This window comes from Mustela nivalis (genome assembly GCF_964662115.1).
Source record: "Mustela nivalis genome assembly, chromosome: 2".
Lineage (NCBI taxonomy): Eukaryota > Metazoa > Chordata > Mammalia > Carnivora > Mustelidae > Mustela > Mustela nivalis.
In genome coordinates this window covers 37,154,773-37,177,170 of record NC_139021.1, presented here as the reverse complement: position 1 = coordinate 37,177,170, position 22,398 = coordinate 37,154,773, and the positions used below count along the sequence as shown (strand labels likewise).

Sequence of the window (22,398 nt, the reverse complement as noted above, 5' to 3'; positions counted from 1 at the left end):
CCCCTGTTTAACACCTTCAACCCAGTGAAACTACGTATCATCTTTCCCCACTTTCACGGGGGGAGGGTTCTCCCTGTCATTCCATGCCTAATGACCATATCATCTCCATTCCTGTCTCCTTTCCACACCTCCTCTACACCCTTTATCCTGCCAGTCTTCTGCCAGTATCACAATTCAAAATAGAAACAATATAAAATGAGAAGTGAGAAAAACCAGAGCGAAAAGTGGAAGCAGCACTACAAATTCTTATGGTCTATTTGCACCTTAAATAAACACTACTTGTCGTACAAATTATTTGTAATGAATCGTTATGTTTAAGCTTCATAAGGAAATTTAAATGTTAATTTTTTTTTAAAGATTTTATTTATTTATTCGACAGAGAGAGATGACAAGCAGGCAGAGAGGCAGGAAGAGAGAGAGGAGGAAGCAGGCTCTCCGCCGAGCAGAGAGCCCGATGCGGGGCTCGATCCCAGGACCCTGAGATCATGACCTGAGCTGAAGGCAGCGGCTTAACCCACTGAGCCACACAGGCGCCCCTTAAATGTTAATTTTTACTGCCTAAAAGGTAACTAACATTTTTATACTAAGTTGAATTTCATTGTAACTGAAGATAATCATGTATTGCTAAAGGTATTTTTAATAGTTTTTATTTTTCAGAGGTTTAGGTTCACAGTAAAATTGAGTGAAAGATACAGAGACTTCCTACACACTTCCTGTCCCCAAGCAAGAATAGCTTCGCCCATCACCAACATGCCCCTCCTGAGGACACAAATGAGAATCTACTCTACGCCGACATCATACACAGTAGTTTCCCTACACTAAGAATCCTCCGTGCCCCACCTATTCATCCTTCCCACTTTCCTAACCCCTACCAACAACTGATCCTCCATAGTTTTGTCTTTTCCAGAATATCATAGAGTGGTAGCTTTTCTGACTGGCTTCCTTCACTTAAAAATATGCATTTAAGTTTCCTCACTGTCTTCTCATGGTTTGATAGCTCATTTCCTTTTAGTGCTGAATAATATTCCACTGTTGGGATGTACCACAGTCTGCACTCACCTACTGAAGGACATGTCGGTTCCTTCCAAGTTTTTGGTAATTATGAATAATTACCTGCTATAAACATCCATGTGCAGGTTTTTATGTGAACATAAGTTTCAGCTCCTTTGGGTAAACACCAAGAAGTAAGACTGCCAGATCATATGGTTAAAAATATGTTTAGTTTTATATGAAACCAACCAGACTGACTTCGAAACGGGCTGTAGTCTTCAGCACTGCCACCCACAATGACTGGAATTCCTTCTGTTCCACATCCTCACCAGGATTTGGCATTGTCAGTGTTTGAGATTTGGGGCATTTGAACAGGTGTGTAGTGTGGTATCTAACTGCTGTGCTAATTTGCATTTCTCTGATGACACGGGACACGAAACATCTTTTCCTGTGCTTATTTGCCATTAGCAAATCTACGCTGGTAAGGTCTCTGTGAAGGTCTTTGGCCCATTTTTTCATTGGGTTGCTTGTATCCTTGTTAAGTTTTAAGGATTCTTTGTGTATTTTGGAAAAAAAGTCTTTAACAGAAACGTTTTGCAAACATTTTCTAAAGTCTTCCCATTATGAGCATATGATAATTACAATACTAAGAAATGGCTATTTTTCATTACATAAGTTTCCTTAACATCCTTCTACAACCTTAATAGTATTCTAAACTTGAGGGGGTAACACAATGCTTTCACAAAGGCAATATGAACACTCTCTTTTGCAAACTGAACTCTCCCCAACAGAAACCTCAATCATTGGGGCACCTGGGAGGCTCAGTAGGTTACACCTCTGCCTTCAGCTCAGGTCACGATCTCAGGGTCCTGGGATCGAGCCCCACATTGGGCTCTCTGCTCAGCAGGGAGCCTGCTTCCCCCCACCCCACCTGCCTCTTTGCCAACTTGTGATCTCTCTCTCTCTCTCTATCAAATAAATAAATAAAATCTTAAAAAAAAAAAAAAGAAAGAAACCTCAATCACAGCAAGTCACTTCTCGGCCCATCCAAAAATGAATATACATATACATGAACTGACACAAATTGCCAAAATTCATCACAAATCCTTCGATGTGATTTTCAAACTTTTGCGCATTTCACTAACCATGTTTAAATGGAATTTTACCCAGAAACATCAGCAAATAGAACAAGTAAGAGAGGAACAATACTGGCAGAAGCCTCTGAGCAGACCCACTAAAAATGTGCTATTCCCAACACATGCATCTCCTCTCCTCTTTGCCCCCCAAATCTAAGCCATCCAAAGTCACTCAGTTTGAGTATGACTCCCCGTGGTAGTTTTCCCTGAGTCTCCAATGCTGAGATGTTAGACATGTCCTCCAGCCCACAGAGTTCCCCGTATTTACCTCATCACAGCCGTTTCCACACTGCATTAAAACAGCACAGTCAGTCACCTGCCTCTTCTACCTGACTGAAAGTCCCTCTAAGACTAAGACTCACTCCCTGTTGCATGAATAAGTAAGTGGGTAAGCATGGGTAAGTGGGTTGATGCATGGTGACAACACATTTCTCCTGGTTAACATATGAGAAGTTCCTTGAGGAGTGTAGGGACCAGGAAAATAGGAGCTGTGTCAACTGTGGCTCCCTTAGATCCACGTTATCTAGAACATAGTATTCCCAAGTATTCCTGACCAGCTCCTGCCTCTGCCCCCAGCAATGCCTTGAGAGTGCTTCAGTTTGAACCACTGGAATCTTTTTTGTAGACTTTGCTTTCTTCAGCACTGGCCCTAGAGTCAGCAAATGTGGGATCTTTCAGCATCCCAGGCCCTAACTGGCTGTGTGATCCTGAGCAACCACATAAAATCTCTAAGTCTCATTTTCTGTACCTGTAAAATAGTTCTAAAATACGCTTTAGTACCAGGAGCCTGTTCCTCAAATAAAATTTTAGAATGAGTCCCAATATAGAAAAAAGATGAAAGCAATGACTAAAGTTTCCCGTTCTGCTCAATTCTTCACTGTTTGAGGAAAATACCCCCACCTCCTTAGGGCAGAGTACATTTGCAAAACTCTAAACTAATAGAGATCCAGTCTAGCATTAACATTCTATGATTTATATATCCAACAAATATTTATTAAATGTCTACTCTGTGCCAAGCACTGGACTAGACACAAAAGATTCTGTAATAAACAATGCAGATGGGCTTCCTCAAATACTTATGCCAAAATGCAGTATTAAACACATGTTTAATATTTACTAAAATGAACAAAAAAAAATTTTAAACACCCTCTGGTCTCTTTTTGGAGTGTAGAAAGCAAGACAATTTGCCAAGTGCCCAACTAGCTAAATAGACTTTTTTTCAATTTCAGAAATGCAAATCTCATTTTCTCTAACCAAATTCCACTGCTGTAAGTGGGAATTTTTCAATTTGTATTGTTCTCCTGCAAGTCATTTTTATGCCAGTTTCCCAATAACACATCTACATTAACACTAGTAATTCATAGCTAAAATGTAATGCTTGCTTCTGTCATTTCCTAGTTTATTTTTCACTTGCCCTATCTTTTAGCATTTTTACAATCTTTTAACTTACTAATTTTTCTGATCCTTCACTATTTCATATGAATAGTGAATCTGAAAATAAAATCCAAAAGGCATAAACCATTTTTTACCAGTAACTGTTTCATCCATCTACTCATTTCATTCAACAAATACTTGAGACATCCCTACTACCTCCAAAGCATTCTGCGATAAAGAGGTACAAAATTCCTTAAAACACATTCACGTCTTCTTCCCCTTTCATTCTTTCCTTTTTCTTCCCTTTTCTTTCCTTTGTAACAAGAACAAGGAACAGTTTTCCCTATAGTTTCCTCAACCTATAAATGCTCTTCCATACCATATCCATTCACACTCAATTAATAAAAAAGTACAGTGCTAGGCATTACATATGTGGTAAGAAATAGGATTCCTTTTCTCAGGGAATGAAAGGAGGGATAAAGATAGTGAAGACATTGCAGAAGGAGAATCTAAAACACAGTGTCATCAGAAGTACCAGAAAAAGAAACAAAGACAACTCTCAGTTTTGTTATGGAAAGACTACGTAGATGATGATGCCCTGAACAGAGCAGGAATTTGAGAGGCTTACCTGCAACAATTAAAAATTTGATCTAAGAATGTTAAATGTAAAGTCCCTTCTGGATATGGTCCAGTTGACTCACCCAGACAAGAATCAGTAATACCTGTATTTGAATAACCACTACATGGCAAGGTCCAAAGGCACTTCGTAAAATATAATCCCAAACTCACAGAATTTAAGTTAGCTGATACAGAATGCAAGTAAACATGTGATTAAAAGAGAAACAAGACTGATTCTTGTCTATGGCCAACTAATCTTCGACAAAGCAGGAAAGAATGTCCAATGGAAAAAAGACAGCCTCTTCAATAAATGGTGCTGGGAAAATTGGACAGCCACATGCAGAAAAATGAAATTGGACCATTTCCTTACACCACACACAAAAATAGACTCAAAATGGATCAAGGACCTCAATGTGCAAAAGGAATCCATCAAAATCCTTGAGGAGAACACAGGCAGCAACCTCTTCGACCTCAGCCGCAGCAACATCTTCCTAGGAACAACGCCAAAGGCAAGGGAAGCAAGGGCAAAAATGAACTATTGGGATTTCATCAAGATCAAAAGCTTTTGCACAGCAAAGGAAACAGTGAACAAAATCAAAAGACAACTGACAGAATGGGAGAAGATATTTGCAAACGACATATCAGATAAAGGACTAGTGTCCAGAATCTATAAAGAACTTAGCAAACTCAACACCCAAAGAACAAATAATCCAATCAAGAAATGGGCAGAGGACATGAACAGACATTTCTGCAAAGAAGACATCCAGATGGCCAACAGACACATGAAAAAGTGCTCCATATCACTCGGCATCAGGGAAATACAAATCAAAACCACAATGAGATATCACCTCACACCAGTCAGAATGGCTAAAATCAACAAGTCAGGAAATGACAGATGCTGGCGAGGATGCGGAGAAAGGGGAACCCTCCTACACTGTTGGTGGGAATGCAAGCTGGTGCAGCCACTCTGGAAAACAGCATGGAGGTTCCTCAAAATGTTGAAAATAGAACTGCCCTATGACCCAGCAATTGCACTATTGGGTATTTACCCTAAAGATACAAACGTAGTGATCCAAAGGGGCACGTGCACCCGAATGTTTATAGCAGCAATGTCCACAATAGCCAAACTCCGGAAAGAACCTAGATGTCCATCAACAGATGAATGGATCAAGAAGATGTGGTATATATACACAATGGAATACTATGCAGCCATCAAAAGAAATGAAATCTTGCCATTTGCGACAACATGGATGGAACTAGAGCATATCATGCTTAGCGAAATAAGTCAAGCAGAGAAAGACAACTATCATATGATCTCCCTGATATGAGGAAGTGGTGATGCAACATGGGGGCTTAAGTGGGTAGGAGAAGAATCAATGAAACAAGATGGGATTGGGAGGGAGACAAACCATAAGTGACTCTTAATCTCACAAAACAAACTGAGGGTTGCTGGAGGGAGGGGGTTTGGGAGAAGGGGGTGGGATTATGGACATTGGGGAGGGTATGTGCTTTGGTGAGTGCTGTGAAGTGTGTAAACCTGGTGATTCACAGACCTGTACACCTGGGGATAAAAATATATGTTTATAAAAAATAAAAAATTAATTAAAAAAAAAAAAGAGAGAAACACAGGTAAAAGAGAAGACTGGAAGCATAAGCATAAATACGAAGGGTCTTATATGCCATCCTTGGGATATTGGATCTTTCCAGGCAACAGGACACTTAAGGTTTTAAACTGAGAATGACCTCTTTAGGTTTGCATTTTAGAGTGATCACTCTAGCTTCAGGGCAGAAAATGAGTTGGAGGAGTCAAAAATGAAAGGAAGGTGAATGAATAGGAAGCTGAGAAAGAAATGTGAGCAAGAGCTGATAGGTTTCAAGACAAATCAAGGTCAGAGGAAGACATGTATAGTAAGTAGTATTTGAGACTCTGCCTTTCCTAGAGCACACTCAATTAAAATCTCTAGAGGACAACACCAGTCCCTAAAGTACATTTAGTGATAATAACAAAGTAATAACAACAACACACAAATATTAAGTACCTGATAGGTCTAACATTACTCTCTCTCAGTCTTTCTTTTTCTACATCAAACTGTGAGAACCACATTCTTATCAAATTAACCAAATTAACAGCAAGGTCTGGGAAAATCTCGGAATGACATATTTTGATCTGGGAGCTGATGAATGTGTAATTTTTTTTTTCTATAACCACTTGAATTTCCAGGTATACAATCTTTATAAAAAATACATAATATAATCTAAATATATAGCATACAATAAAGAAAAGCAAAACTGAACAAACTCAAGAAACAAAGTTCCTCTAGGACTATTCAGTCACCTCATTAGCCAAAGGACATGTAATATATGGATTCTATACACTTTTGGAAAGGAAAGTTTTTCATAGATCTCTTACTAACAGGGCCCTGATTCGATTAGGGGTGACAATGTGTCCAGATCCCCTAAGTCATCAGCTATAAGACACCATGTGACTCAATCAATTTTAATGAATAAAACATAAGCTGAGGGTTTCTGAGAAAGCCCTTTACTGCTTTTTCCCTTTTCCTCCTGCCTGGAACATAAACATAAGGCTGGAGCAAGAGTAGCCTTCTTCCAACCATGAGACAATAAGCATGGGCAGGCCTTAATAAGGACAGCACAGTGTGAGAAAAGAAGCCTTAGACAGTTGTCACTTTGTCGCTGCTACCTGTAGACTTTCTATAAAGAGAGAGTAACAAAATCTCTTTTCAATCAAGTAACTAGAGGCTAAACATAGTCTTAATGTATAAACTCTGCATCCCTGACCTGGCTATTTAATAGGACATAAAAGACCCTTCATGATCAGCTCTATTTACCTATCCCAAATCATTTCACACTAAACTCCGTCTCACACCTTCCACTCTAGTAATTCTAAACCTTGTCAGAACAGCACATACCAGTGTGCTGTTTCACCTCTCCACCTGTAATTCTCTTTACTCTCTCTGGTCCCTCCATTTCTTTACCCAATTTTAATAAACTCTTCCTCAGCATGCCGGACTTCGTAACTCCTGGCTGAGGGAGATGCCCTGCCTCGCAGCTCTCACATTACCCCTTGCAAACAGTCAGCAGAGCAACTGTGCTATGGCACAGCTATTTCTTTAAGGATCTGTCTTCCCAATTAGGTTAGCAGCTCCTCAAGAAGAAAAACAGTATCTTAGTTCTCTTGGTATTCCTAGATCCTGGTACAGTATCTGGCCCACTGGGAAAGCTCAGTAAATGTTTGCTGAATGAATTAGAGTTACATGAAACATGGCTGTGTTTAATTAGTAGAAACAGTTATATAAAAAAGACTGTTAAATGACCCCCCCTTAACATCAAAAAATAATTTTCACCCATAAATGTGCCCCCAAAATGGGAAAACAGCTTGAGTGCTTTCTATCACTGCATGTTGCTTTAAAACATCATTTCTGCTTTAGTCCTAAAGACAACCTTCCAAAACTATCCTCATCTTCATGAAGGATTAGTCTCAGTTCAGATTCAAAGTCAGAAAACTAACCAGATGACAAAAAAATACATTTTCTTATACATTATTAGCAAAATTCATCAAAATGAAGGTAAATAAAGAAAGAAAATCTCTTCATACCTGTCACATTGTTGCATTATGGAAATTTCTTTGATTATTTCCTGAAGATCTGACTCAACAGGTACTTGTTTAATTGCAACAACTTGACCAGATTCCTTATGTATTGCTTTAAATACACTTCCATAAGACCTAAAAGAAACCAAGACATTTATTTTTTTCCTTTCAAACATCATAAGTATTAAAGAAAAATCTACAAGTTTTTGCATGTAGTCGTTTCCAATTTAAAACACTTAACGGTGATAAATCGAAGTAAACAAATAAGAAAAGTGAATTATACCTTAGCTTTAATGCTTCAAATATATACTTAAAATCTACTAAAATCAAAACGTTAATATATAAAGATTTGCTCTTTTCTTATGAATGAAAGAAACAGACTTACGGTTTGTCAACTCAAACAAATGCAGCATTAAGAAGATATAAATGAAAATTAAAAGAATGAAATGTAGAATAAAAACAGCCAAAGTCTCAAGTTAGCACAAAAGGCTTATCTCACCTTAAGCAAAATCATCCCCAGAATATCAAAGTCCCAGGCCTGTTCAGACTACATAAAAGCACATGAAACCCTCAGCTGAGGACCACATCCTACCAAAGTTAGAGAAGCAAGGAATGTGGTTCTCCTAAGTCACACATCCAAGATCTTCTCAAACACTCCTTCTCCTCCTCAAGAGCAAGACCACATGATGACAGGTAAATAAAATGAGTAATGGGATCTAACTTCCACTTGCCCAAAAAGTGTCTCTGCTACAGCTCTTGAAACTTTGCCAAGTAAATATTTACGTGTTTTTAGAAAGCAGAAACAATGAGAGAGAGAAGCTATGTTGTATACTTTGGTATGAATTAGAAGACAAAGTAAACCCTGCTAGCACTTACAGTTCTGTCAGCCAGATACCAGGATTGGTGTTTTATGTGCATTATCAAATTCAACCCTCTCAACACAAATATCCATCACCATTTTCTAAGATGAGGAAACAGAGACTCGATAGTGGAAACAAACAAGGACAGAATTTAAACATATAAGGATTCCAAGGATCATATACTTCTCACTGAATCATTTCTACAGAAGAGAAAGAAGAGCAAGCCATTGGAAGACATGGAATGTTTCCTAATATTAGAAAACCATGCAAAATTACTTTCACATTTATAATCGCTTAAAATAAGTGAAAAATCAGTAATAAAACAGCTACCTTAACAAAATGAATTTTATCCATCCTGTTCTTTAAGCTTTCCAAAGTAATTTAGTTTGATACTCAGAGATACTGTGTGTATAGTCCTGATTTATACACATAAACACACACACATATATCCCCTTAAAAGTCATATGTTTAAGTATACATTTGTATGTATATAAACCCGTGTGTGTGTGTGTGTATTCCCTCAAAAGTCAGTAAAGAATTCAGTGCTGGATTCTCTCTCATGAAGTAAGCAACACCATCACTCCTTTCTAAAGTCTCATCACAGCAAAAGAGAAGATTCCTTTCCCTGAATGGATCCTAGTTAAGAGTCTGACAATAAGAAGAATATGCATGAAATCTCAATGGCAAAAAGTTAAGGAGAACCATCATTCTTCAGATGTGGTTGTAGCAGATGAACTGGTGGATGACAGGCCTCCTGCTGAGCTTTTGATAACCACCACATTTGCTGCTATAGAATGAGATAGTTGGCAGGAGCTTCGTAAAGACTCAAGGATTCCAGCAGACCCCCAGTGAGCTTTTAAGAAACACCACTTCAGTGTTTCAAGATGACATACTCACTGTTGGCTTCTCCGCAACCTTCAGCAGCAGATTTCATGACCTTTTCTTCTATGGCCCTTCCATAAGTCACCTGAGCTCCTAATTTTATAATAAACTCTCTATATCCACGGTACACAGAGTACTCAGTGGGGAGCAGGGAGCCTGTTTCTCCCTCTCCCACTCCCCTTGCCTGTGCTCATTCTCACTCGGGCTGTCAAATAAATAAATAAATCTTTAAAAAATAAATTTTAAAAAAGGAATGCTATGGTGAAAATAAAGGTACAAATACTATAGAACAGGCTAGCTGCTCTGGCCTACACCAGAAAAGTTATGTAGCAAATATAACAAACTCAGAGCTTAAACTTCCAGCTCAAGACTGAGAAACAGAAAACTTCTGAATGACCCCAAAGATTTTTTTTTTAATTTTGTAAAAGATTTATTTATTAGAGAGATGGAGAGAGAGCACAAGTAAGCAGAGCAGCAGGCAGAGGGAGAGGGAGAAGCAGGCTCTCCACTGAGTTTCTTAATTCTTGTAGGCACAGGGCTGAGACTTCCAAAAACAAGCTCAAGGTCTAATCTAAGCTGGAAGCTGAATTATACTGCAAGCTAAATTCACATCTCCAGCTCTATTCTGTTAAAGTTAGGCTTTTAACTATAAAGAGAGGTACCCAGAGAATTGGTAATGGGACATTTAAGTAGATGTTTATTAATCTGAATACCCTGAAACCCCCAAGTCCTATAAGCATCCCTTGCCAACAAAAGCAATCCTATTCCCCAGTCCAAGAAGATGAGCCTCACAATGCCTGAAAATCCCATAATGACCTCACCTGAGGCAGTCACTTTTCAGGAGAATGAATGTAAACCCTCCTCCACCACCTTGCATTGCCTCCAGTCCTAGAACTACGCTCAAATCCCCAGATACCAGGAGAATGAATAGAAAATCTGATGCAAGAACACCTACTATTCATACCAAAAAAGTTATAAGATTTTGTCAGCTTTTATCACCAAATTCTAAAGAATATATGTGGGAATGGATTCCAAGATTTCCAGTGAGAAAGGAATTCACTGATGCAAGACCAGAAATTCCAGACTCTGTGTTATCTCAAACAGTTGGGAGTGTCCCTCACAGTATGCCCAGCTAGTTATCTGAAACCTGGACTCTACAGTGACTTATGTAGAAATGCCACTGATCCTTGGTATACATTAGAGGAAGGAGATCAAAGGTTCAAGGAGATGGAATACTGTAATGGATACATCATTGCTCACCAAACCCCTAACTATCTTCACTGAGGATCCAGAGGATACTCCCTTTCCTAGCACTACTGGACATTCTGCAGTGCAGGTCAGGGAAGCCATCAGTGCAATTGACTCCTCAATTTTAATGAATGATGAGAACCATAAGGCAGTGCAAAGAACTAGCAGCATCTTTCCACCAGAGATAAAAAGGGCATGGTAATCATCATGGGCACCCAAGTAAGGCTGAATTTTCTTTTCATACATCTAGGTCTGGATATCAAAGTTATTCTGGCTTCATAAAAATAACTGCGATGATGCATCCTAAAAGACTTAGCTGGTTTTTTTCTTGGTAAAATGCATATAACATAAAATTCACCATTTTAAAGCACTTTAAAGTATACAATTCAGTGGCATTTAGGCATTCTCAATGTTGTAGAACAATTACCTCTTTTTAGTTCCAAATCATTTGGAACCTGCTTTCTTGTCTCTATGGATACATTTACTCTGGATTCTTCATATAAATGGAATCATGTAATAATATAACTTTTTGTGTCTGGCTTCTTTCACTAAACAGAATTTTCTCAAGGTTCATCCATTCTGTATCATGTGTCAGTACTTCATTCATATAATGGCTAAATATTATTCCATTGTCCAGATATATCACACTTTATCCATTCACCCGTTGATTGACTTTTCCACACTGGGCTCTTGTGAATACTGGTGCTATGAGCTGGTATCTTTTTGTTTTGTTTTTTTAAGATTTATTTATTTATTTGAGAGAGTGTGTGTGCACACATACAACCAGGGGAAGGGGCACAGGGAGAGGGAGAAAGAGAATCTCCAGCAGGCTTCCCACTGAGCAGGCTTCCCACTGAGCCCATTATGGGGCTCAATCTCATGACCCTGAAATCATGACCTAAGTCAAAATCAAGATTTAAGGATGCTTAACCAACTGAGCCACCCAGGCACCTCGAAATTCATAGACAGATCCTTTTAATTCAAAGACAGATATCTAACTGTCCTTCTATCTTTTCCATGATAATTGTTCTACTTAAGTTTTAACTTCTTTGGGGGTCAATTTATACAATTTAAGTTTTATTGTGAAAGCATCAACTTTTCAATTACTAAATGAGTCATCATTAGAGCAGCATATAGTGGTCTCTTAAGTTTTTTCTTTAGTCAAAATCAGAAGAGGTTTAACTATTTTATTGATCTGCTCAAAAGAAACTGCTTTTGTATTTACCATGTTTAAATTTTATTTTCCATTTCATTAATTTTAAATTCTTCTTTTATGAATTTTCTCTTCCTAATTTTTGAGTACATTTTACTATTTTTCTAAGTTCATTTATAAGCACTAAGTTCTTTTCTTTTGGTCTTTCTTTTTTAGTGATGAAGTTATTTAAGACTAAATATTTCCCCCTAATTATAGCTTCTGTGGATTGCACAGATATTGGTATGATTTATTTCTTTTTCATTTTCTAAACAATTAGTAATTTCCTCCTCAGTCTATAGGTTACCTCAGATTATGTGTCCTAATTTCCAATAAGTATGGATTTTATCATATTGTAATTACCTTTCTCATTTAAGACTATAATCAAAAATGTGACATGCAAAATCTTTTTCTAGAACTCATTAATCAATGCTCCATGAACATACCAAAAAGGAATGCCAAAATATGTGTAGTTATAGATATACATATATATAATCAAGTTTATCAATTATAACATTTATACCCTCTTTGTCCTTTTTTTTTCTGTTAATCTTATCCAACTCTGAAAGTAATATATGAAAATCTCCCATCTGAATAAACTCTTATTAGATTCTCCTGACATTTCTAATAGCTTTCCTTCACAAATTTAACTGTCCTAGTGACTAACATTTATGTATTTCATATAAATTATCTTTTAAGTCATTATCTTATGACCCTATTTATTCTTTATTTGGATATTAACCCCTCTTTATTCACTTGAGATCTTTTAATTTTAACTAATTTACTGGATATAAATATTGCTACTCCTATTTCTTTTTATTTTTATTTGTATGATTATCTTTCTTATCTAGTATCTCTAGTAGGAAATGTCCCTACATTTCTACCCTTTGTATTACACACGTCTTTTAAATAGCATATTGTTAGATTTTGCATTTTAATCGACCCTAGTAATTTTTCTTTTTTTGTTTCTTTTTCTTAAGATTTATCCACTTATTTGAGAGAGTGAGAGAGTGCAGGGGGAGGAGCAAAGGGAGAGGGAAAGAGAAACTCCAAGCGGACTCCATGCTAAGCACGGAGCCCTACGGGGGCCTGGTCTCATGACCCTGAGATCCCAAAACCAAGAGTCAGATGCCCAACAGACTGTTCCACCCAGGAGCCCTTAATGGGAGAGCTGACATTTAGTGAAAAATATTATTTCATTATTTTCCTTCCAATTTATGTTCAGCTTATTACTTCACACTTTTGCTTCTCTTTTTCCTTGTTCTTGTTGGTTTACACCATTCTAATTGTTTTATGCCTTTTATTGTTTTGAATGTTCTTGTATACTCTGCCATTTTATTAAATGCCCCTATGTGTAAAAATGAAACATTTAAAATTCATATTCACAATTTATTTTAAATTATATTTTAAAATTGTATCAACTATTCCTATCTCACTGAGACACTCTATTTAAATCTATTATTCATTTTTTCCCAAGTAAAATGAGTCCCAATGTCCTAAAAGATGCCCTTATGTTCACTTGCCTAAAAAGTCAAGATCTTTCAAGTTTATTAATAAGAATACCACACAGAATGAACTCATAAACTTCTTGTGAATCACTTTACAACACATTTCCTGCCTTTCTTTATATATATACATATATTTATAATAGTAGTATATATAAGAAGTAGGATATATATATACATACTACTTAGCTGAAAAACACTATTACCAGATCTAACACAATCCAGTCTTTTTAAATCCATACTGACTGCTACAAAGTAATATTAATTACTACTACTATTCTTTTTTCTTTCCACTTTTACTGAGATAATCTGACATACAACAAAATGATTTATGTATATACTAGAAAATGACTACCATGAGTTTAGTTGACACCTACTAGCAAACAGAAAAAAAGTTTTTCTTATGATGAGAACTTTTAAGACCTACTCTCTTAGCCACATTAAAATATTTAACATACTATTATTAACCGAGTCACCATGTTCTACATGTACATCCTTGGAACTAATTTATCTTGTAACTAGAAGTTTATATCCTTTGACTAATTTCACCCATTTCCCCCACTCCCCATTATCACCACTCTGGCAACCACCAATTTGTTCTCTGTTTCTATGAGTTTGGCTTCTTAGAGTCTACACATAAGTGATATCATACAGAATTTTACTATGACTTATTTCATTTAGCATATTGCCCTTTTATGACTGAATAATATTCCACTATATATATAAATCTTCCCTGATTTATAAAAGTTATGTCTTGCTAAATCCATAATAAATTCAAAATATCACAAGAAAGAAATGCATTTAATACATTTAATCTACTGAACAGGTAGCTTAATCTAGCCCATCTTAAATGTGCTCAGAACACTTAACACCAGCCTATACTTGGGCAAAATCGTCTAACACAAGGCTCATTTTATAATAAAGTATTGAATACTTCATACAATTTGTTGAATACTGTGCTGAAAGTGAAAAACAGAACAGCTATATGAGCACAAAATTGTTGCATATCAATTGTTTACCTTTATTTGCATGGCTAAATAAGAGCTGTGGCATATTTCTGCTGCCCACTACCACAAGAAGGGTATCATACTATAGATCATTAGCCCAGGAAAGATTAAAATTCAAAATCAACATATGGTTTCTACTGAATATGTATGACTTCTACACCAACATAAAGTTGAAAACTCATAAATCAAACCATGTAAGTTATGGACTATCTGTATATACCACATTTTCTTTATCCCCTCAACCATCAATGGAACACTTATATTGTTTCCATGTAAACAGTGGTGCAGTGAACATAGGTGCAAATATCTCTTCAAGACAGTGACTTTGTTTCCTTTATACACATATATGTATATATACACATACATATATATATTGCTTGATCATATGATAGTTCTATTTTTAATATTTTGAAGAACTTCCATACTGTTTTCTATAGTGGCTGCACCAATGTTCATTCTTACAGTGCACAGCAGTTCCCTGTTCTCCACATTCTCACCAATACTTATTATTTCTTGTCTTTTTGATAACTAATATTGTAACAAGTGTAAGGTGATATCTCATTGTGGTTATGATTTACATTTCCCTGATGATTAGTGATGTTTCATGTCCCTGCTCACCATCTGGATGTATTCTTTGGAAAAACATCTATTCAGATCCTCCACCCATTTTTTAATGGAAATGTTTGGATTTTTGCTATTAACATGTATGAGTTCTTTATACGTTTTAGATATTAACCCCTTAGCAGATGTATCTGTATTTTCTCCCACTCCAGAGGCTGCTTTTTCACTTTACTGGTGGTTTTCTTCACTGTGAAGAAGCTTTTTAGTTTGATGTGGTCACACTTGTTTGTTTCGTTTTGCTTTTGTTGACTTTGCTTTGGGTGTCAAATCCAAAAAGTCATGCCAAGACCAACGTCAAGGAGCTTACTGCCTATGTTTTCTTCTTGGAGTTTTCGGTTTCAGGTCTTACATTCAAGTCTTTAATCCATTTTTTTAAAGATTTTATTTATTTATTTGACAGAGAGAGAGATCACAAGTAGGCAGAGAGGGACACAGGCTCCCCGCTGAGCAGAGAGCCTGATGCGGGGCTCAATCTCAGGACTCTGAGATCATGACCTGAGCTGAAGGCAGAAGCTTTAACCCACTGAGCCACCCAAATGCCCCTCTTTAATCCATTTTTAGCTGATTTTTAGGTATGGTATAAGACAGAGGCCCAGTTTCATTCTTTTACATGTGGCTATCCATTTTTCCCAACATAATTTCTTAAAGAAACTATCCTTTCTCCATTGTATATTCTTGGCACCCTTGTCCTAAATTAATTGGCTATATATACATGGGTTTATTTCTGGGCTATTATGTTTCATTGATCTAGGTATCTGCTTTTATGCCAATACCATACTATTTTGATCACCAGAATTTCATAATATAGTTTGAAATCAGGGAACATAATACCTCCAGCTTGATTCTGCACTTTTTTAAAAAAATTAATTTATTTATTTGACAGACAGAGATCACAAGCAGGCAGAGAGGCAGGCAGAGAGAGAGGAAGGGAATCAGGCTCCCTGCAGAGCAGAGAGCCCGATACGGGGTTCGATCCCAGGACCCTGGGACCATGACCTGAGCCGAAGGCAGAGGCTTTAACCCACTGAGCCACCCAGGTGCCCTTGATTCTGCATTCTCATAACTGCTTTAGCTATTTGGGATCTTCTGTGGTTCCAGACAAATTATACAACTGTTTGTTCTACTTCTGTGAAAAATGCCATTGGTATTTTGTTAGGGATTGCAATGAATCTATACATTGCTTTTGGTAACAGTGATATTTAACAATATGAATCTTCCCAATCTATGAGCACAGAGTATCTTTCCATATATTTGTTTCTTCAAATTCTTCATCAACGTCTTCCAGTTTTCAGTAAACAGATCTTTCACCTCTCTGGTTAAACTTAACCTAGGTATTTCCTTCTTTTTGATGTAACTATAATGCATTTATTACTTATTTTATTAATTCTAACAACTTTTTGATGGATTGAGATTTTCTATATATAATATCATGACATCAGCAAATAGAGACAGTTTCGATATTTTTATTTCTTTTTCTTTCCTAGTTACTCTAGCTAGGACTTCCCATACCATGTTAAATAAAAGCAGTGAGAGTGTTCATCTGTATCATACACTTGAACTTAGAAGAAAAGCTTTCAGTTTTCACCACTGAATACGATGTTTGCTGTGGGCATGTCATATATGACCTTTATTATGTTGAGGTGCTTTCCCACTATATTACTTCTATTCAACTTAAGAAAATATACTCTAATGAAAGATTATATAGTATTTTATAAATTTTTTATCATTACCTAAGGCTACTTTTGTATTTTTTGTACTTACCCTTCTCCAAGTTTTTCTAATACATCAAAAACTTCTTCAGGCTGCTTAGTCAAACTGTCTTCACTCAGCTTTTTCAGCTTACTAATGAAAAAAAAAAAGAGAAAGAAAATATTTTCCTTAAGACCTTTTATAAAATTTTTTATTTTATTTTTAAGAGGCAATATGTTCACATAGTTCAAAAATAAACAATAAATTTTTTAAAAATAAGGTAAACAAGCCCCTTTCAACATCTCTTCTTAATCTGCCCAGAAACACCTGAAATAACTAGTTTTATTACCTTCTTATGAAATCTTTATACAAATATGAATATATATTTTTATTTCTCTCCCTTAACACACAATATAGCATTTTATACACACTCTTTTCTATCCACACTATTAAATACTATGCTGTTTTCACTTAACAACATGTAGCCTATGTTGAAGTACATAGAAAGCATCCTCATTCTTTCTTACATCTATATCCTATATTATTGCAAAGATGTAGCATCTCTTACTCACCAATCAGTTATTTATGGATATCTAAGTTTCCTTTTTCTACTATAAACAACACGGTACTGGATAAATGTGTACATAAGTCAGTTCACACATGTGCCAGTATATCTACACGATAAAATCCCAGAAGTGAAACTGTGAGGTCCAGAGACCACACATACACCCACACAAAAAAATACAGAAGCATATATGTTGACAAACAGGTATATATACCATAGGCATAATCGTATGTCATAACAAATAATGCAATGTAACTAACAAAATCACTATAATAACTACATAATTACTGAAGTTACTGATTACATTCTACATTTTATCTACTATAACAGTATGTTATATAAATATATATGTATACTGATAATATTAGCAAACTGCCCTCCAGTGGGCTCGTACCAATTTATTCTCCTACCATTAATAGAAGAGAGAGCCTTTTTTTTACAGTTCCACCAACAAAGTTCTTAACTATATATTTGGATATTAGTCATATATTAGCTAAGAATTTGTTATTCAGAATAAATTTAATCTTCATCTCTCTTATCATCAGTAAAACAGTATCTTCTAACATTATCATGAAACTAGACTATTTATGCATTTCCTTTGCTCATTTTTCTACTGGTTTTTTTTGGTCTTTTTCTTATCTGCACATAAGATAAATTGGCCTTTGTTTAAGTTGTAAATATTTTCACTTGTATTTTGACTTCATTTATGAGGTTTTAGTTTTATACTCTATCTGACTGATTGCTGTAAAAAAATGTGTTTTCATTTTGTTTTGCCTTCTTAAAATCATCTACATGTATGGCATATGCAGATAACTGGAATCAAGAGGTGAGAGGGATTATGCACAGTGTATTTGATAGAACTAAATTAATTCAATACAAATAAAGCACCATGCATGAAGAATCAAAAAAATTCAGTATATACAAGAAAAAGTGACCAGAATATAAAGGTAAGCAGGGTCAGGTTTTTAAAAAGTTTTATAAACCCGTTAAGGAGCTCTATTTAAAAATGATCATTTCCCACATAGAAAATCCAAACAGACCAATTACTAGGAACAAAACTGACCTGATTTAATAAAAACATTACCAAAAAATAAAGGTCTAGGACCAGATAGCTTTACAGGTGAATTCTATCATTTAAAGAATAGTTAATACCTATTCTCTTCAAATTATCACAAGAAACAGTAGAGGAAGAAAAGCTTCCAAATACATTCCACAAGGTCAGCATGACCCTGATACCAAAACCAAAGATGATACAAAAAAAGAAAATGACAGGCCAATTTCCCTGATGAACACAGATGTAAAAATCCTCAACAAAATATTAAACACATACAACAATATATTAAAAAGATCATTCACCATGATCAAGTAGGATTTATTCCAGGGATGCAAGGATGGTTCGATATTCACAAATCAATCAACACGATACACGACATAAACAAAACAAAGGATAAAAATCGTATGATCATCTCAATTGATGCTAAGAAAACATGGGACAAAATTCACCACCCACTCAAGATAAAAACTCTCAACAAAGTGGGCTTAGAAGGAAATAACTCAACACAATAAAGGCCTTTTATGAAATATCCACAGCTAACATCACAGTTAATAGTGAAAAATTGAGAGCTTTTCCTTCAAGATCAGGAACAAGACAAAGATATCCATCCACTTGCACCACTTTTATTCAACATAGTAGTGGAAATCCAAGCCATAGCAATCAGACAAGGAAAAGAAATAAGAGGCATCCATATTGGTAAAGAAAAAGTTAAATTGTCACTATTTGCAAGGAACATAAACACTGTACATACAAAATTCTAATGACTCCATAAAAAAACTAAAAGAAGTAAGAATGAATTCAGTAAACCTGCAGGACACAAAACTAATACCTAGAAATTGGTAGCATTTCTATATACTAATAGCAAAGTAGCAGAAAGAAAAATTAAAAAAACACAATTTATAACTGTACCAAAAAAGAATAAAATGCCTAGGAACAAACATATCCAAAGAGGTGAAAGACCTATACTCCAAAAACTATAAAGCATTAATTAAAGGAATTAAAAATGACACAAATAGAAAAAAATTCTACACTCATGGATCAAAAGAACAAATATTATTCAAATGCCCATTCTACCCCAAGCAATCTACAGATTCAATACAGTCCCAATCAAAATGCCAACAGCATTTTTGTTAAAACTAGAACAAATAATCCTCAATTTGTATGGAACCACAAAAGACACTGAATAGCCAAAACAATCTTGAGAAAGAAGAACAAAGCCAGAGATATCACAATTATACATTTTAAAACTGTAGTAATCAAAACAATAATGGTACCAGCACAGTACACAGACATATAGATCAACAGAACAGAACAGAAAGCCCAGATAAACTCACAATTTTACAGTCAATTAACCAATGACAAAGGAGGCAAAATGACACAATGGGGAAAAGACAGTCTCTTCAAAAATTGGTGCTGGGAAAACCACATGGCTACATGTAAAAAATGAAACCAGATCACCTTTTAATACCATACACAAAAATAAATTTGAAATGGATTCAAGATTTAAATGTGAGACCTGAAACCATAAAAATCCTAGAAGAAAATATAAGCACTAATTTCTCTGACATTAACCATAACAACATTTTTCTAGATATGTGAATTTGTCAAGAGAACCAAAAACAAAAATAAACTACTGGGACTACATCAAAATAAAAACCTTTTGCACAGCAAAGGAAACAAATCAACAACAAAAAAAAGAGAACCTACTAAATGGAAGAAGATATTTGCACAAATGATGTATCCAATAAGGGGTTAATATACAAACTTAAGAACTTACACAACACCAAAAAATAACAATAATAATAAACAATCTGATTTAAAAAGAGCACAGGATCTGAACAGCCCTTTCTCCAAAGACATTCAGATGACCAACAAGACACATAAAAAGATGCTCAACATCACTAATCATGAAAAATGCAAATCAAAACCACAATGAGTTATCACCTCACACCTGCCAGAATGGCTAAAATCAAAAACTTAATAAATAACAAGAACTGGCAAGAATACGGCAGAAATACCATATGCTCCAGTAATTCTACTACTGAGTATTAACCCAAAGAAAATGAAAACACTAATTCAAAAAAAGAGAGCGGGTCGCCTGGGTAGCTCAGTGGGTTAAGCCTCTGCCTTCAGCTCAGGTCATGGTCTCGGGGTCCTGGGATCGAGCCCCGCATCGGGCTCTCTGCTCAGCGGGGAGCCTGCTTCCCTTCCTCTCTCTCTCTCTGTCTGCCTGTCTGCCTACTTGTGATCTCTGTCTGTCAAATAAATAAACAAAATCTTAAATAAATAAATAAACAAACAAAAAGGTACTCCTATGTGTATCTAAACATTATTTACAACAGCCAAAATGTGAAAGCAACTTAAGTGTTTATCAGTTTTTGAATGGGTAATGAATATATGTTATATGTGCACGCACGCACGCACACACACACACACACACACACACACACAGAGAAATATTACATAGCCATAAAAAAAGTTGAGATGTTGCCATTTCAGATGACATGAATGGACCTAGTGGTTATCATACTAACTTATTTCAAGTCAGGCTGAGAAAGGCAAATACCACATGATTTCACTCATACATGGAATCTTCAAAAAAAAAATGAATAAATAAAAGTCAAAATCAGACCTATAAATACAAAGAAAAAACTGATGGCTGTTGGAGGGGAGAGGAGTGGGGGACTGGGCAAAATGGGTGAGGCAGGGTGGGAAATACAGGCTTCTAGTAAGGAATGAATAAGTCATCGTAATAACACAGCATAAGGATTATAGTTGATGATATAATAGTGATATATAGAGACAAATGGTAGCTACACTTGTGGTAGCCATAGCATAATGTATAAACTTGCTGAGCCACTATGTGAACCTATGTGTACTATGTTCACTATGGATATTGCTGAAATAATTAACACTATGTGTTAACAATATTCAAAAAAAATAAAAAATCACTTCTCCTCTAATGCAGTGGAAAGATATACAGTAAGCTAAAGTGAGAAGACAAACTGTAGTTAGAAGCAGATTCAAAATATGGATGCACAGAATAAGTATTAGCAGTAAGAATGAAGAGAAAATATTTAACATATTAAAGAGACATTATCAACAGAAACTAGTTTTGATTAAATATCATTTGATTATGAAATGTCTAAGAAATAAGGGTCAAAGAGAAAACAGATCTCAGGAAATTATATTTATAAAATGCTGACACAAAGGACAAGAAGGTAGTAACCGACCATGTTAAAGGCTACTGAATATTCAAAGAATTTCAAGATTTTAAGTGTCTAATACAGAATTTCCACTCTCAACCATAAGCAAGTAGCAGGATGCAGAATTATCAATCTGCAGTAAACAACTAGAAAACTCAGTCTATAAGTTTCTATGCATAGAAAACAACTATTTTCAAATGTTAGGTATCAGGCATTTCAGGACTGAGATTTCTAAGAAAAGGGGAGGATGTGAGATAAGCCCTACTGTCACCCATGCTTTAGATCTAGAGGCTATGCCCAGATTATTAACACAGGGAAAGGTAAACTCAAACACAGGCCAATAACATTGCTGAGTTGAAGAAACAGAGATGGGAATTTGGGAGGTAATGCAAATAAAATCTGCATCACAGAATACCTGTGAGAAGAGAGCTAGCAGAAAAAGAGCCCTAGCAATCTACATGGGAACTCCCTTAGGTATTTAGCCGAATACCAATCTCTGCATCATTTAAAAAACCTAACAAAATCAATTTCTTAGGAAAAAAAATTACAAGGGAGATAAAAAAGAACAATTCCCGGAGAACCCATGCGAATGAGAATCTTTCCCACTAAGAGAAGCTAAGAGAACTCTCACAATACAAAGATCACCAACAGAGATCCCTCAATGACCTTGTTTTAGAAAGGATACTACATCAACAAAATATAAATTCTACTTTGCATTCTCCAAAAAGGAAATTAAAAATGAGTCTTACAAACACGGAGCCAATCCACAAGATAACTTAAACTGCATACCAGAACAAGTCTAACTCCTTAAACAACTAAGGAGCCCTTATGATTCTGCCTC

General features: G+C 35.8%; 1 protein-coding gene across 2 annotated transcripts in view; it reads right to left on the bottom strand.

Annotated features, from left to right (window-relative positions):
* The window catches only part of STK3 (serine/threonine kinase 3), a 231,922-nt gene extending 215,035 nt beyond the window's left edge, over nucleotides 1-16,887 (bottom strand). The window contains exons 1-2 of one of the 2 annotated variants that reach the window (XM_082722790.1): nucleotides 16,805-16,887; nucleotides 7,735-7,863 (exon numbers count right to left, since the gene is read on the bottom strand). Coding sequence is in view for 1 of the 2 variants with exons in the window: in XM_082722789.1 (XP_082578915.1) it covers nucleotides 7,735-7,751 (17 nt within the window). In the remaining variant the exon portion in view is untranslated. The remainder of the gene's footprint in view (nucleotides 1-7,734; nucleotides 7,864-16,804) is intronic. The other variant, XM_082722789.1, reaches the window with a different exon arrangement.
* Nucleotides 16,888-22,398: the final 5,511 nt, after the last annotated feature.